Below are 16,665 nucleotides of genomic sequence, written 5' to 3' on the forward strand. Positions count from 1 at the left end.
CTCCTCCAGCGCGCCAGCTGTGGTAAAACTACGACTCCCAGCATGCTTGGCTGTTCTCAGAATTTCCATAGAAGTGAATGGGGCAAGCTGGGACTTGTAGTCTCACAACTGCTGACCCCTGGACTAGGCATATGTGTTGTGTATATTTGATGTGATCATAGCCTTAAATTGTTCCAATTCACAAGTAAATCAACTCCTGGACCGCATCCGCATTAAAATATTTTATTTTGCTCACAGATATTTTTTAGTGTTATTGTAAAAATGAAAGTCATGCATAAAAATGAAATTGTTACGCCCAATATGGGTGAATAAAGACACAGTCCCAATAAATGGGTGAGGAAGGGGCGCAGGGTTGGCACAGTACACAATTAAGAATAGTAAGACGTTACTGATGTCCAAGTCATGGATAAAGCAAACACAAGGCAATAATCAGCTGTCACTGTGACACCTGGAAGAGAAAAGAAGATGGAAAATGTATTTATTTATTTTTTTATGAAAAAAAAAATGCTACAAATACAAAAAACAGGCCATATGACATCACAATATAATTGGCCTTGTTTGCCCACGGCGCCCCCTTTGTTCTTCTGAACCCTACAGCAGCGCTACAGCCCGTACATGAAATGCGCCACCTGAGTACTGCACAGAGTGCTTTGTACAGCGATAAAAAGAGGAGGCGCAATGACCCAAATTTATTATAACATTACATTGGCACGTTAGCTAATTTTCACATTTGAAGACGTAAGCCTCATTCACACGTCAGTGTTCCACGTACAGCACACGTGTGCTCCCTGTACTCCACGTACAGCACACGTCCCTATTCATTTTAATGTGTGTATTCACACATCAGTGTTTTAGCACGGTCCGTGGGACCATGTTTTTAGCGCAGAAGCATGTCCGTGTTCATGGATCCATCACGCCCATTATAGTCTATGGGTCTGTGAACACGGATCATTAGGAAGAGATGCTTTGAAAATAATTTTTCCGCTGTGCAGGGTCAGTGAAACACGGATGGCACAGGGACAGCAAAAAATGGACACACGGATCCTTCACGGACAGCTTCACGGATGCATCACTGACCACCTTCTCACGGATTTCAGCACAGACACCGACGTGTGACATTGATTTAAATCTGAACAACCTGGGTTATTGCACAATGATAATTATTGGCAATTCTTTTTTATAGTTTGGTCATTAAAGGGTTTGTCTCATTTAGGGAACCAGGTTATAAAAATCATTTTCATGTACCCTACCTGAAAGTAACAGGTCGGTTTTACTGCATAGGGAACGCCATAAAAACCCATAAAGATGTTGCACAATTGCATTCTTTTTTTTTTCCAGTTACACAACCTTTGGAATTTTTTTCTAGCTCCCCACTACATTGTATGCAATTTAAAATGGTACCATTAGAAAGTACAACTTGTCCCGCAAATAAGAAACCCCTCATATGTCTAATGTGAACGGAAAAATAAAAAAGTTATGGCCCCAGAAAGGCGGTAGTGAAAAACAAAGAGCAAAAAAAAATAATATATTTTTTCCCCGGGGCTAAAAGGGTTAATAGCTAAATATTTTACACTTATATTATAAAATGTTTTCTTCTTTTTTCATGTTTTATAAGTTTGGAGGATTTTGGAGATGTCATATAACCTTTATGCCCATAAGATACATAGTGGCTGAGGGTACTGCACACGGCTGACTACTGACTACTTACTCTTGGACACAGGGGGAGAGGTTGCTGTGGTGGTTGAGCGGGTTGTCACTAGTGGCGAGGTGTTAGTGCTTGCTCTCCTGCCCTCTAGTGCCTGCTTTAGGCTCTGCAGTTGTACGCTGTTCAGCAGCGCACGCTGGGATCCTGTAACCATTGCTCCATTCTCAGGGCCAAGGTTTGTGATGTGTTCAGGTGACAGCTCCTTAGGAAAGAACATTATTAGCCTGTCTGTGTGTTTTTTTAAATTACTACACCTAGTAAGGGCTCATTCACACGACTGTATGAACGAGTCTCCACAATTTTGCGTAACGGTTGCGGACCCATTCATTTCAATGGGGCCGCTAAAGATGTGGACAGTACACCGTGTGCTATCCGCATCCGTAGTTCTGTTCTGAGGCCCCACAAAAAAGATAGAGCATGTCCTAATCTTGGCAGCAATCGCGGGCAAGAATAGGCATTTCTATATTGGGTTCACCCGTTCCATTCTGCAAATTGCGGAACGCACATGTACGGCTTCCGTGTTTTGCGTATTCGCAATTTGCGGACCGCAAAACATGGCGCGGTCATGTGAATGTGCCCTTATACTGTATACACCGTAAATTTCTTCAATTCTCTTAAAATGTTAAATTGTTATGAATTATTAGTTATGTGTACATTTATATACGCTTTATGGCCAAACGTATGTGGACACCTGACCATCACACCTACATGCGCTTGTTGAATCTCCCATTCTAAAACCATAGGTGGTTATAGGGATTTGGGCCCTCTACTCTTCTGAGAAGGCTTTCCACAAGACTTTGGAACGTGTGAGAATTAGAGCTCATTCAGCCAAAAGAGCATTTGCGAAGTCAAGCAATTTTGGATGAGAAGGTCTGTCTCACAGACGATCTTCTAATATATCCCTAACATGTTTAAAGGGGTTCTCTCACTTCAGCAAATGGTCTTTTGTCACGTTGAAAATGTTAATACAAGCCACTTACTAATGTATTGTGATTTTCCATATTGCCTCCTTTCCTGGCTTGATTAATTTTTCCATCACATTATACACTGCTCGTTTCCATGGTTACGACCACCCTGCAAACCAGAGTCAGTGGCCGTGCTTACACACTATAGGAAAAAGTGCCGGCCTATGTGCTCTCCTATAGTCCTGGCCACTAGAGAGGCTGGTGCTTTTTTCTATAGTGTGCAAGCACGACCACTGCTGATGGATTGCAGGGTGGTCGTAACCATGGAAGTGAGCAGTATAATGTATAATGTGATATAAAAATGAATCCAGCCAGCAAAGGAAGCAATATGGACAATCACAATATATTAGTAAGTGCCTTGTATTAACTTTCTCTACATGATAAATATCACTTACTGAAGTGAGACAACCCCTTTAATGTCAGGGCTATACCTTTATGGGACTCACTTTGCTTTAGCATTAACTATACCCTTCACTGGAAATACCAACCCCAGAGGATGACCCTCCTTCACCAAAGTTTACTTAGGCACTCACACAGCTGAGCAGGTTAAATATAGGAACTGACTTGGTATAGATGGCATCCCATGACGGTGCCAAGTTTAAGTGTTTTTTCTGAGATTATCGTATTGATGTCCTATTTTCAAGATAGGCCACAACGACAACAAACAACCGACAGGGAACCGGAGGGTAACGCTCTGGTACGACAACCAGGGACCGCAGCAACACAGCTCCAGTGGGTCAGTATAGAAGTCCAGGCAGGAAGCTCTATATCTGGCAACCAGAGAAGTGAGAGAGGGGAATATAAGGAGGTTGGGAGTGCTGGACAAGAAACAGCTGAGGAGAAGAAGCTACGGATCCCTGAGTGAGACAAAAAGGATTGCAAGGCAAACACAGAAAGCTACTATTAAGTAACAGCACTATCTTTAGACATAGAGCACGCAGCCACCCACTGCGACTTCCTGACCCCGGGTATAACGGAGTCAGACGTGGCTCTTGACACCCTCGTGACAGATGCACACCGGACAACCATAGCCTCCTCAAACAACTGATCAGCGAAGGGTATCCCACCAATCTGATACTGATGACCTATCCTAAGAAGAGGTGATCAATATTAAAAACTCGGAAAACCTCTTAAGGGCTCATGCACACGACCGTATGTATTTTGTAGTCCCAAAAAACGGAACCGCAAAAAAAAAAGGATGACGTCCTTGTGCATTCAGTATTTTTCAGAACGGAACAGCTGGCCCCTAATAAAACAGTACTACCCTTGTCCGTAAAGCGGACAATAAGACCTCTTGCACACGACCGTATGGCTTTTTCAGTATTTTGTTGTCCGTTTTAAACAGATCCGCTTTTCCGTTTTGCCGTTCCTTTTTCCTGTTTGGTTTCCGTTTGTTATCCGTTTTTTGCAGATCGCAAATGGAAACGGAAGCATACAATAATGTTTAAACAGTAAGTACATAAAAAAATTGGGCTGGGAATAAAATTTTTAATAGATGGTTCCGCAAAAACGGAACGGATACGGAAGACATACCGATGCATTCCCTATGCATTCAGTTTTTTTCACGGAACCATTGACTTGAATGGAGCCACGGAATAAGATTTGCGGGCAATAATAGGACATGTTCTATCTTTGAACGGAACGGAAACGGAATGCATACGAGTACCTTCCGTTGTTTTTGCAGACCCATAGAAGTGAATGATTCCGCATACGGACTGCCAACGGAACACAAATAAACGGAACAGAAATGGAAAAAAAAACGTTTGTGTGCAAAAGGCCTAATAGGACATGTTCTATTTTTTTGTGGAACGGGAATACAGACATGCACACAGAGTAACTTCCGTTTTTTTTTGCGGACCCATTGAAATGAATGGTTCCGCATACGGTCCGCAAAAAAACGGAACGGACATGGAAAGAAAATACGGTCATGTGAATGAGCGCTTAAAGTCACTGAGCTTTTCTGGCTACTACCAGTGTTTGTTCATGGCGTTTGCATGACTGTGTGATTGGTTTATACACATATTTGAAATGGTTGTGGCTAAAATGCGTGAACTCCACAATTAAGAGGAGTATCCACATACTTCTGGCTATATATATTTAATTAAATTTAATAAATGTACCGTAATTACCTTAAATATCTCCTGAGGTATAAGTTTAATGGCGGAAGGCTGAATATAGGACATAAGTCTTGGATCCAGAGCCTCGAAATCTTCTTTACTGAAACCAGCTTAAAAAAAAGACCACATATCAAGAATATTGGTCAGTACATACTGTTACCAGTGCAACCTCAATTGGTTCAGAGAGTTAAAGGGATTGTCTAGAAAGGGTTAAATAAAAACTAAAATAAAAAGCAATACTTACCTCACTGATCCCACCACCGGTATCATTTCAACCCACTTACCGTGTTCCCCTCTGGCCTCCTCTTCCTGATCCAGTCTTGACACACAGGAAATGCCCACCCGAGCAATTACTGGCTGAGGCGGGTCACTGCTGCTGCCAATGACTGGCTGAGCGGAAAAGCAGTGGGACGATGAGGCCAGTAATGTTTTTTTTTTTTGTTTTTTTTCTGCCCCTTATCTAAAACTTTTTAGCCCACTGGACAACTCCTATAAAGGGGTTGTGCCATGAAAACAACTTATCTCCTTATCACAGGATCGAAGTGTCTGATTGGCAGAGGTCCAAACACTGGGGCTCCCACTTATCACGAGAAGGGGGACCCATGCTCCACGTTTTGAATGGAGCGGAAGACCAGCATTCATGTCCGCCTCTCCATTTGACCCTATGGGACTGCCGGAGATAGCTGAGTACAAGTGCTCGGCCATGTTTGGTAGCCCCATAGAACTGAATGCACTGGCAGTGTGACCACCACTCTATTCACATGAGGAAGAATGGGCTGCAGGGCACCAGTGGTCAGAGCCCTGCTGATCAGACACTTATGCCCTATCCTGTGGATAAGAGATAAATTGTCCTCATGGGACAACTTCTTTAAATATCTTCAATCCAGCAGTATAGGGGTTTCTGGACTACTGGACAGTCATAAAAAAGTATGCTGTGCATCAGGGATGCCCAACCTGCGGCCCTCCAGCTGTTTCAAATCTACAACTCCCAGCATGCCAGGACAGCCTACAGCTATTAGGGCATGATGAGAGTTGTAATTTTGCAATACCTGGAAGGCCACAGGTTGATCATCCCCACTGTCATAATTTACTTCTACAGATAGATCTTAAACAAGATATGTCAACATTTATAATAGATTGACATTTCAGCTCCATCTTTTGGTTCTGGAAATTGGGGAATTACATATTATCATGACGTTCTGTGTTGGACACATCTGCCGGAACATCCACATTTTTGGATTATTGGCAGCTGGATTAATGGAATTTCACCGTATACCAATTTTTAGGAAAGCCTAGAAGAGTGTAATGTCATCTACCTTGGGTTTACCTGTTATGTAGCCAACATCATTCAAAATGAAATGGCTCCACTTTTCAGTTTTTCCCCAAATTTTCTCTGTCTTATTTTTAAAAGCTTGCAGGATTCTTGGACTACAAGGGAAAGATCCAATTCTGGAAATAATAGAGCTTGGAAAAGAAAAAAAAAGAAGAAAAGATCACAAAGCAGTTTACAACATGACTTAGCATGTTAAAGGAGTTGCTCCCCGAAGACAACATCTATCCATATGCTCTATTAGAGCATATGGACATCATGGAAAGGATCCCTTGCCTTGGAATCCCTTCAATGAGCCAGAAAGGAGAGATGCCATATACAAGCAAATTCCGTTCTGATGTAATCAGAGCAGCCCATGTATTACAAAGATGGCCGTTCTGAAAGGGGTTGACTCTGATGAGACAGGGCCTCTGAAGTTTATTCCATTTATACAGTGAAAACAGGAAACTATGAAGGTCATACATATGTAGTGTCCCACATATGTGTGTATGGTCCACTCCAAATTGTTATATATAGTATGATGTCATTTTGCACTATTCCTTTGTCTATGCTGCTGAATCCATATTACAGGCTGGTAACATGCATTACATACTTTCACCACTAGAGGTCACACCATCACACCATCTATATAGTGCAGCCACAGAAGTTAGAGAGAGATTAGGAGTTGGGAGTTAGGAGAAAGGAGAGGAGACAGTCTTTTCTCTGTTCTCCCTGGCCTAGCCCGGGGAACCAATTTACCTCAACCTTTGAGTCCAAGATTAGGACTATCTGATACTACACTGTAGATTACCCTTCCGGGGTATAAAGTGAATTATCACTTTGAGGACCGCAACCTTTTAAAATAATGAAGCAGAGAGTTTGCCTGCCTTGAGGGAGATCGCCCTTGGGTTGCTGGATTACTGAACTATAGACTATTTGCAAAGGAAGATAACTGTAGTTTATCAGGTTTTAGTCACCTTTGCATTAGGTGGAGAGTTTCTAAGCTACAGGCTGCCCACTGTAACCAAGGAAAGAAAGGCCATCTGTCAGAATGCTTACTTACAGAGGCTCTAAACTACTATTGAAAGGCTGAGTAACAAAAGCAAGAAAAGGAACCAAGTACAAGTAAGAACATCACCTCTACTAAAGTGAGCTGGAGCTAACCTCTGCACTTCACCTCAAGGAGCCTACTAATTTGGATTTGCAGCTTTATCCATTTTTGCCATCTGTATGCAAGACAAAGTGATGATATTGGATGCCTTACTACATCTGACAAGTAAAGTTCCTGTTTGGTTTAACTACTGCCTCATTCTTCTGCTCCATCTCTTAATTGCACCTTACGGTGCTAGCATCACGAACACAGGGGCCCAGCCGCCAAAGCACCCTAAGCATCCACATTGCCATCAAGGGTACCTCAACTTCCATCTGGCTGGTGTTCCCTGCAAGCGAGAGTGCCCCGGAGGATTTAGTGCTGTCTTCCCATCCACTGCACGCCGGCCTCAGGAGACAACTGAACTGTGAGTACTACGATCCTCGGCACCTCATCACTAGTACACTTACCACACATCACCCCTAGGGTGCCCGGTGCGTTGCACATAGGTAGACATTTAGCCACTTTGTTGATGGCCAATGGTTAGGAAACAAGCAAGGAGATACTTGATCAAACCAAGCCTAACCCTCTACTCGACTCAAAAAAAAACAGACTGAAGAGATTTTGGACGTATCATGATGAGAGAGACGGCTAAAAAATATGGTTGAAAGCATGGAGTGAAAAGTGAACACATACTACTGAAAAGCCTGAAGATTTTTCTGGAAAAGCAAATTATGGCAGGAGTCTGGTTATAATGGGTGAAGAACCAGTTGTCGCACCTGGGCCTTGGTGCCTGAGAGTTGGACCCCGACCAATATAATATTAATTGTCTATCTTAAGGATAGGCCATCAATTTTGTAGATGCCTTTGAACACACATGCTGAATAGAATGATAAATGAGAATATACAGATCAGTCAAATTATAAAAATTTCAAGAATTCTGTATGTACATGGAAAGACCATAGTATGATCTTCAATTTATAATAATTCAGGAACACATACCGAAACTCCAAAGTGTTGATGTCATCTATCTGCTTGACGTCAGCAGCACATACACTGTTTCCCAGCCCGGCTAGTTCAAAGCTCTTCAAATCTTTTATTGATTTTCCAGAATCGTTTAGGAAACCATGAAGTATGGCCTTTGCCTGTGAAGAAGCAGGGAAATCAGCTGTGTTTATCTAGATAGATTTAAAGTAAAGCATTGTGATTTTAAAGAATTAGACATTTACAATAGTTCCTCTGATACAAGGCAATAGAATAGCCCACAAAACCTGTGCACTGGACCTGAGAGACGGATAAAGGGAGGTGGAAACAGATGGTGCTGGTCAGTATTTCTAATTTTACATTTCAAGCATTAAAAATATTCCCTATATTCACAGCTTTTTCTTTTATCAGGGGTAGTGTGAATATACACATTTATTCTGCCAGGTTCTGCTCCTGCAAGTGCCAAGGAATTGATGCTTCACTGTAAAGTGCTCTCTGCATTGAGCTGCTTCACAGCTCATCCTCTCTGCTCTGAGTGACAGCTGTATCATCCAACCAGGAGGCCATTACCGTTGTAATCCAGAGCAATGGGGATGGGCTGTGAAGCAGTTCAATACAGGGAGGACTTCATGATGAAACTCCACTTTCAGGACACTTGCAGGAGCGGAACCTAGCAGAATAAAAGTTAATTTCACACTACTCTAAATGTCTGCAAAAGGTATGTTTGTCCTGATCTCCCAAGCCTCTACTGCATGGGCAAAAACTGCAAATAGACTGTTTAATAAAAATAAAAAAATTGGAAATGAAAAACAAAAAAAGTGATATATAGTGTGTATCAAGTCCTAGGTTGCATGCTCATAGTGAACCCAAGATATACAAAATCTGTGCCTATACCATAGTATATTCTGCACCTGCCACCTTGCAACCTAATGGTTTATATACTGCCACATGCTCTTATTGAATCAACTTGTATGTATCATAACCAATCCATAGTGAAATGCTGATGTATACACTGATATAGCAATGTATTAGCTGCATCTAAAAGCAGGTTATATCCTAGGGAATAAATGGCGACCTGCAGGAAAATACGGAATACTTAGAACACTCACGACTACCAGTACAGACAATGTCCGACTGGAGTTCCCTGGACCCACCGGAGGAAATTATTCTCGAGGCAGGTTTTGATTCAAAGAAATAGACCCTAGGCTCAAGTTATTGTCTCCAAAGGCAGCTCCAAATATTTTTTGTCTGGACCTTTGGGGCCTACTGTGGTATCAGAGCCTCGGCCCACCTGAGGATCCTCTGGTGGGCCAGTACAATGCTGAGTGCAGAAAATATGTAATAACTTTCCAACTATGTAAATGTCTACTACTTAATAACTACAGCCCACTCTTCAAAATATTTTTTTTTTTGAGCGCCCATAGCTATAAAACAGCACAAAAACCCTACACAGCACTCACCTGAGGAGAAGTCCATTCTGTCTGCTGGGTAAGGGCAGACACCATATCTATACAATCTAGGTATAGCTCATTCAACTCACGGACACTCAGCGTGGTGGCTATACGTCCCAATGCTGTAATGTGATAACTGTTCCATTCTGACAATGGGCCCCAAACCTTTTGAAGTAAGATTTGAACATTTTCAAAAGTGCAGAACAGTGGCACCCCTTATCGCCCCAAGCGTTACCCACACGAAGCATCATACTATACCATTTTTGCCTTTTCTTTCAAAATATATAACTGAGATTGATTGAAACGTCTTAGAACACCAAGGACTTGAACACATTTGGCAAAGGTGTCCAGTGTCATGCACTGCAGCTCCTCCGAAGTCCAGAATGCATTGGCTTCACCCAGTATCATCACTGTTCCAGCAGATGGCGCTCTAATGCCTATACACTCTATATATAAAACAACATGTTGGATCGCATGAGTGTTACTTAGGTAGTAACTGGCAGATCATATAATGTATATTTCCATGGACACTCCTGGCTATATGGTGGTAATTAACAGTATCGGCTTACAGTCCTGGCAAAAGTGGAATTTTTCTTAAAGCCATACAACACCAAACTCTTCCGACTTATCAATGAGAATCATATAGGTAAGGGGACACACCTCTATGATAAAGGTGCACATACACAGTAGATGAATGTCAGCTGAACCCACCAATTTCTTCAGGACTGAATATCGAATGTGTGCCCTGGCTCTCCCCTGATAGTAGATGTTGGAGGAAGAAGGATCAAGTGTGACCAACCATGATCAGCATGACCAACCTTGTGTTCTTATGGAGGTGTCTTCTAGAATCCACTTTATTCTCTATTCCCCATTGAGAACAGAGGTATGTGTATGGTCTGAGGTCAGGTCTGGTAGCAGAGAGTCACAATCCAGTAAACAGGCAGAAAGGCAGTACACAGGCAGACAACAGAACAGACACCTTTGCAGGATCCTAGTATGCTAGAAAACCTATTGCTCAAGAACCCTCCCACAGGGGAAAGTGCCAGACATTGTCTGGTAAAAAAAATTACGGTCTGTGTAGGGTCAGAGCAAGTCTGGTGGCTGAACCTGCAAGGAAGGAGACAGCGGGAGTTGGGTCCAGACCACTGGGAGAGGTGAGCAAAGCAGCAGCTGCCGCCTTAACATTAAGTTTGGTCGACAGCTGTATGGCCTCCTTAACAAACTGGTCAAGGAACAGAGAGGAACTCTATGATGATCACCGATCACTGTTGGACTGCAAAGGGCCCTCTAGGCCTAAAAGAGTGACTCTACCTACACAATGATTCAGTTTGCTAAATGTTGACATTTGATGTAATCAGATGTCAATTGAAAAAAATATAAAAATAACAAAAATTCAAAAAATGCACAAATTTTCTTTGTATAGAGAAATTTTGATCTTGATTCTTTTTTATTAGGTCTTAATATAACAGGCTACTCAATACCTGAGAAGACATTTGTTTGGTGGCTGGCGAACAATGAGCCTATTGAATACTATAGAGAAGAGAGGGAATGGCATCCTAATGACGCCCGCAGAATGTGACGAACCAGCTTTACCTGCCGTCTGGTCAGGCTCAGATATGTTGGCACCACGTAAGTGAATGGCATGGAATAATCCTGATAGCATCTCATCGCTCTGAGGTATGGCGGCTTCTCCTGATACAATCTCTGAGACCAGCTTCTGGAACTGAACACAAGTTAGGAGAAAACTGTACACAGATGAAATGCTTTATACACCTCGGCTCAGTAAAGGAAACTTGCATTCATTTTGGTGACCGAGTCATGACATTTCAAAAGCTTCTCAAGTTTAATTTTGGAACATTTTGTCACCACCTCCCAAGTATGTGCCGAGAATCTGAGGAAACTGAGGAAAGCAGAAAATGCAGAACACCTTCAGCAGCAAATTGCTGACCAATTAACATACTAAAAAGATCACTCTTCTCTAAATACTGTCATTCCCTCGCTGCTTAATTGGTTGCTTCATTTGCTCTTTTTAAAGAATAGCTGTGCAGATAATTTAAATGAGAGGGTAATGATATCCATCATAAGAATATTGCTTCATAGGCAGACTTATCATAGCCGGGCGGCGTATGCCTCGTCATAAATTAGTCTGTGCACCTCAAACGAAATTCTGACCCTCACCACGACCCCTTTGTCGGGAAGGCGGAGAGGCTGGCGGAATAACGGCAAAAGTTTTTGTGCAAATGCCGTTGAGTCAGAAACACGCAGTTTGCAACTTTTTCACGCAACAAGTGGCATATTTTATTAATTAATTTGTTCCATACAGTTTAATTTTATTACAACCACCCCTGTGTTCCAAAAAAAAAGGTTGTCACAGCCCCACCCCATTAAAAATAACATGTTGTTTAAAGGGAATCTGTACCCAGCGACCTCCCTATCCAACAGTTTGCACAGACAAATGGCTGTGGTTCACCTGATTAAAACGCCAGCTATCTTTAGGTAATCCGAGGCTCCTTCCCTGAGTGATCACACTTTTTCTTAATATGCAAATTAGGCCTTTAGTGCAATGAGGGTGTCACCAGTGCTCTTGTTGCACCCAAGCTCCACTCATTTCTGTGGCCAGCCTCTCCCTGGCTGCTTTGATTGACAGGTTCAGGCAGTGGCACAGCTGGTGCTGACCACAGAAAGAAGGGGAGCTTAGCTGCTGTGCATGTAGCCTTCTATCCACTTTATAGTTTTGGGCGCTAGCACTTTCCCAAAACAGCTGATTAGAGGGGGTGCCAAGTGTCGGACCCTCACCTATCTGATATTGATGACCTGTCCTGAGCATTGGTCATCAATATTTAAGTCCCCGAAAACCTCTTTAACAATACTACCCACCTTGAAGAGGTGAAGTTAGTGACACAAGTTTATCATAGACACTGCACCTAACTTGAACCCTACATAGCTAAATGTTTAAAGGGGTTTTACCATCTCAGACAATGGGGGGCATATCGCTAGGATATGCCCCTATTGTCTGATAGGTGCGGGTCCCAACTCTGGGACCCGCATCTACAATAAGAAAGGAGCAGGGAAATGAACGGAGGGCGCACTGCGCATGCGCAGCCGCCCTCCATTCATTTCTACGGGGCCGCCGAAAATAGCCAAGCACTGGCTCGGCTATTTCTGTCTTCCCCATAGAAATGAAGAAGGGGCCGCGCGTGTCACAGGAAAGAAAGATGGAACTTTTGGATTTCAATATGCCAGATCCCTTTAGTCTCTCAGGAGATACGAGGTTTAGTCCCCAATAGGAATGCATGCATGCTCAGTTCAGCCAAGTATGCATGTGAACGGGAAAGTAGGAATAGATATCTGCCAGCCGACAGCTGTCTGAATGTTTTTTGCCAGCCTTAGACAATATGTCTGGAATCATAGTATACATGGACTGGAAGGCCACACATTCCTGCTACTTTTATTAGGTCAGTAATTCAAGGAGAACCCCAAAATGTGATATAATAGTGATACCTTTTCTGTTATAATCATCATCTCTTCTTTTGACAAAAGATTCCAGAAAGCCGCCATATCTTGCACTGTTTCAGACGACCAGTTTAATGGGTTTCTACGCAGAACAGATATACTGATAATACATTGAGACAACGCTTCTTATCAGCGGACACAATGCTAACCTATAGATCCTTGCTTACCCGTAATGTTCCCAAATTCTGTGTTTAATTGCTTCACTTTGTTCTCGGCTGAGATTGGTGCAGGCCTTCATCTGATTTAACGCTGCCTCCATTACAGTGGAGGATATACCAGTCTCTATGATGCCTGGAGACAGGTGACAAATGAGATCCCCAAGTATATCGAGCTGATACACATCGGCAACAGAATTGTTCTGAAAGACGGAGGGAACGGTTATATTTGTTTGCAGTTGATCAGTGGTTTATACAGTCAGGTCTATAAATATTGGGACATCGACACAATTCTAACATTTTTGGCTCTATACACCACCTCAATGGATTTGAAATGAAACAAACAAGATGTGCTTTACCTGCAGACTGTCAGCTTTAATTTGAGGGTATTTACATCCAAATCAGGTGAACGGTGTAGGAATTACAACAGTTTGCATTGTGCCTCCCACTTGTTAAGGAACCAAAAGTAATGGGACAATTGGCTTCTCAGCTTTTCCATGGCCCGGTGTGTGTTATTCCCTCATTATCCCAATTACAATGAGCAGATAAAAGGTCCAGAGTTCATTTCAAGAGTGCTATCTGCATTTGGAATCTGTTGCTGTCAACTCTCAAGATGAGATCCAAAGAGCTGTCACTACCAGTGAAGCAAGCCATCATTAGGCTGAAAAAACACAACAAACCCATCAGAGAGATAGCAAAAACATTAGGCGTGGCCAAAACAACTGTTTGGAACATTCTTTAAAAAAAAGGAACGCAGCGGTGAGCTCAGCAACACCAAAAGACCCGGAAGACCACAGAAAACAACTGTGGTGGATGACCGAAGAATTCTTTCCCTGGTGAAGAAAACACCCTTCACAACAGTTGGCCAGAACAAGAACACTCTCCAGGAGGTAGGTGTATGTGTGTCAAAGTCAACAATCAAGAGAAGACTTCACCAGAGTGAATACAGAGGGTTCACCACAAGATGTAAACCATTGGTGAGCCTCAAAAACAGGAAGGCCAGATTAGAGTTTGCCAAACGACATCTAAAAAAGCCTTCACAGTTCTGGAACAACATCCTATCGACAGATAAGACCAAGATCAACTTGTACCAGAGTGATGGGAAGAGAAGAGTATGGAGAAGGAAAGGAACTGCTCATGATCCTAAGCATACCACCTCATCAGTGAGCATGGTGGTGGTAGTGTCATGGCGTGGGCATGTATGGCTGCCAATGGAACTGGTTCTCTTGTATTTATTGATGATGTGACTGCTGATAAAAGCAACAGGATGAATTCTGAAGTGTTTCGGGCAATATTATCTGCTCATATTCAGCCAAATGCTTCAGAACTCATTGGACGGCGCTTCACAGTGCAGATGGACAATGACCCAAAGCATACTGCAAAAGCAACCAAAGAGTTTTTTAAGAGAAAGAAGTGGAATGTTATGCAATGGCCAAGTCAATCACCTGACCTGAATCCGATTGAGCAGGCATTTCACTTGCTGAAGACAAAACTGAAGGGAAAATGCCCCAAGAACAAACAGAAACTGAAGACAGTTGTAGTAGAGGCCTGGCAGAGCATCACCAGGGATGAAACCCAGCGTCTGGTGATGTCTATGCGTTCCAGACTTCAGGCTGTAATTGACTGATGTCTATGCGTTCCAGACTTCAGGCTGTAATTGACTGCAAAGGATTTGCAACCAAGTATTAAAAAGTGAAGGTTTGATTTATGATTATTATTCTGTCCCATTACTTTTGGTTCCTTAACAAGTGGGAGGCACATATGCAAACTGTTGTAGTTCCTTCACTGTTCACCTGATTTGGATGTAAATGCCCTCAAATTAAAGCTGACAGTCTGCAGGTAAAGCACATCTTGTTCGTTTAATTTCAAATCCATTGTGGTGGTGTATAGAGCCAAAAATTTTAGAATTGTGGCGATGTCCCGATATTTTTGGACCTGACTGTATATATGGTATATATATATAGATATATATATATTATTTTCCGACTATAAGACGCACTGTTTTAGCCCAAAAATGAGGGAAAATGTCAGTGCGTCTTATAGTCTGAATGTTAATGACCACTTCCATTATGAAAGCGGTCATCAGCATGTGGGAGGCGCAGGGAGGGAAGCACTGCGTTGGCTGTATTCACTTTCCCTGGTTTTCCAGGTCCCGCTCTGCACAATGTCCTGACTGCGTACAGCGTCAGGATGTAGTGCACGTAGGTGCGTACTATTGACAGTGCAGGAAGGAAGAAGACCAGGGGGCCGTGAGTGCAGAATCTACAGAGGGGCAGGGACATCCGGAGCAAGCGAGGTAAGGTTTTTTATTTATTAATTTATTTATTTATTTAAAGTCTTATCTGAGGTCTGATGGGGTCTGATCTGAAACTAATGGGGTCCGGTACGAGGCTGATGGGGTCTGATCTGAGGATGATGGGGTCCAATCTTAAGCTGATACAGGTCTGATCTAAGGCTGATGGGGGTCTCATCTGAGGCTGATGGGGGTCTGATCTGAGGCTGATGGGGTCTGATCTCAGGATGATGGGGTCCAATCTGAGGCTGATGCAGGTATAATCTAAGGCTGATGGGGCTCTGATCTGAGGCTGATGTGGCTCTGATCTGATGCTGATGGGGCTCTGATCTGATGCTGATGGGGGTCTGATCTGAGGCTGATGGGGCTCTGATCTGAGGCTGATGGGGGTCTGATCTGATGCTGATGGGGGTCTGATCTAAGGCTGATGGGGCTCTGATCTGAGGCTGATGGGGGTCTGATCTGAGGCTGATGGAGGTCTGATCTGAGGCTAATGAAAAATATCTATTTTTCTTATTTTCCTTCTCTAAATCTGAAATAAATCCAGACTGTTCTCTGAGACGTCTATCCAAAAAGTATTCACGTATTAGACTGTGAAACTGCAGTGCAGAAACTCTTACCAGGCACTGATTCACTTTGCTAATTACGAAATCCTTCTTGCTTGCTTGTAACAGCAAATAGTTAAGATCCATCTTCCTTAGACCAATTAACATCTGTTTGCAGAGAAGGTGAGAAGCAAAATATTCTGTCCTGAAAGGGAAAAGGGTGATTAACAGTTAGCAAAGTAAATCAATTCACGTAGGCAGTGTGACAAACGTGCTGCTATGATGCACCTAGGATGCAAGGGAGAGAGAAGGAAAAAAGAAATGATATATATAATTCCTTTTGCCTAGGTTAATGGAGGTGGGTTAGAGCTGGCAAATGTACCTGTGATATAGTTATATTTAATCTAAATTGGTGCAATTATTTTTTAAAAGGTAAGCGCCCTATTTGAGTAATATCACAATTCTGATTGTCTGCAGCCACCACTAGGGGGAGCTCACTACTTAGGGATTTATACAGATGCTATTAACCATATGCAGT

General features: G+C 42.7%; 1 protein-coding gene across 1 annotated transcript in view; it reads right to left on the reverse strand.

Moving 5' to 3' along the window:
• Positions 1 to 347: 347 nt before the first annotated feature.
• The window catches only part of LOC122924250 (otoancorin-like), a 35,173-nt gene continuing 18,855 nt past the window's right edge, over positions 348 to 16,665 (reverse strand). The window contains exons 12-22 of the mRNA XM_044275181.1: positions 16,203 to 16,332; positions 13,302 to 13,492; positions 13,123 to 13,216; positions 11,215 to 11,344; positions 9,880 to 10,067; positions 9,631 to 9,786; positions 8,189 to 8,331; positions 6,115 to 6,251; positions 4,800 to 4,897; positions 1,709 to 1,907; positions 348 to 448 (exon numbers count right to left, since the gene is read on the reverse strand). Coding sequence (XP_044131116.1) covers positions 369 to 448; positions 1,709 to 1,907; positions 4,800 to 4,897; positions 6,115 to 6,251; positions 8,189 to 8,331; positions 9,631 to 9,786; positions 9,880 to 10,067; positions 11,215 to 11,344; positions 13,123 to 13,216; positions 13,302 to 13,492; positions 16,203 to 16,332 — 1,546 coding nt within the window. The 3' untranslated portion in view covers positions 348 to 368. The remainder of the gene's footprint in view (positions 449 to 1,708; positions 1,908 to 4,799; positions 4,898 to 6,114; positions 6,252 to 8,188; positions 8,332 to 9,630; positions 9,787 to 9,879; positions 10,068 to 11,214; positions 11,345 to 13,122; positions 13,217 to 13,301; positions 13,493 to 16,202; positions 16,333 to 16,665) is intronic.

This window comes from Bufo gargarizans, unplaced genomic scaffold (assembly GCF_014858855.1).
Source record: "Bufo gargarizans isolate SCDJY-AF-19 unplaced genomic scaffold, ASM1485885v1 original_scaffold_937_pilon, whole genome shotgun sequence".
In the NCBI taxonomy this organism is placed as follows: Eukaryota; Metazoa; Chordata; class Amphibia; order Anura; family Bufonidae; genus Bufo; species Bufo gargarizans.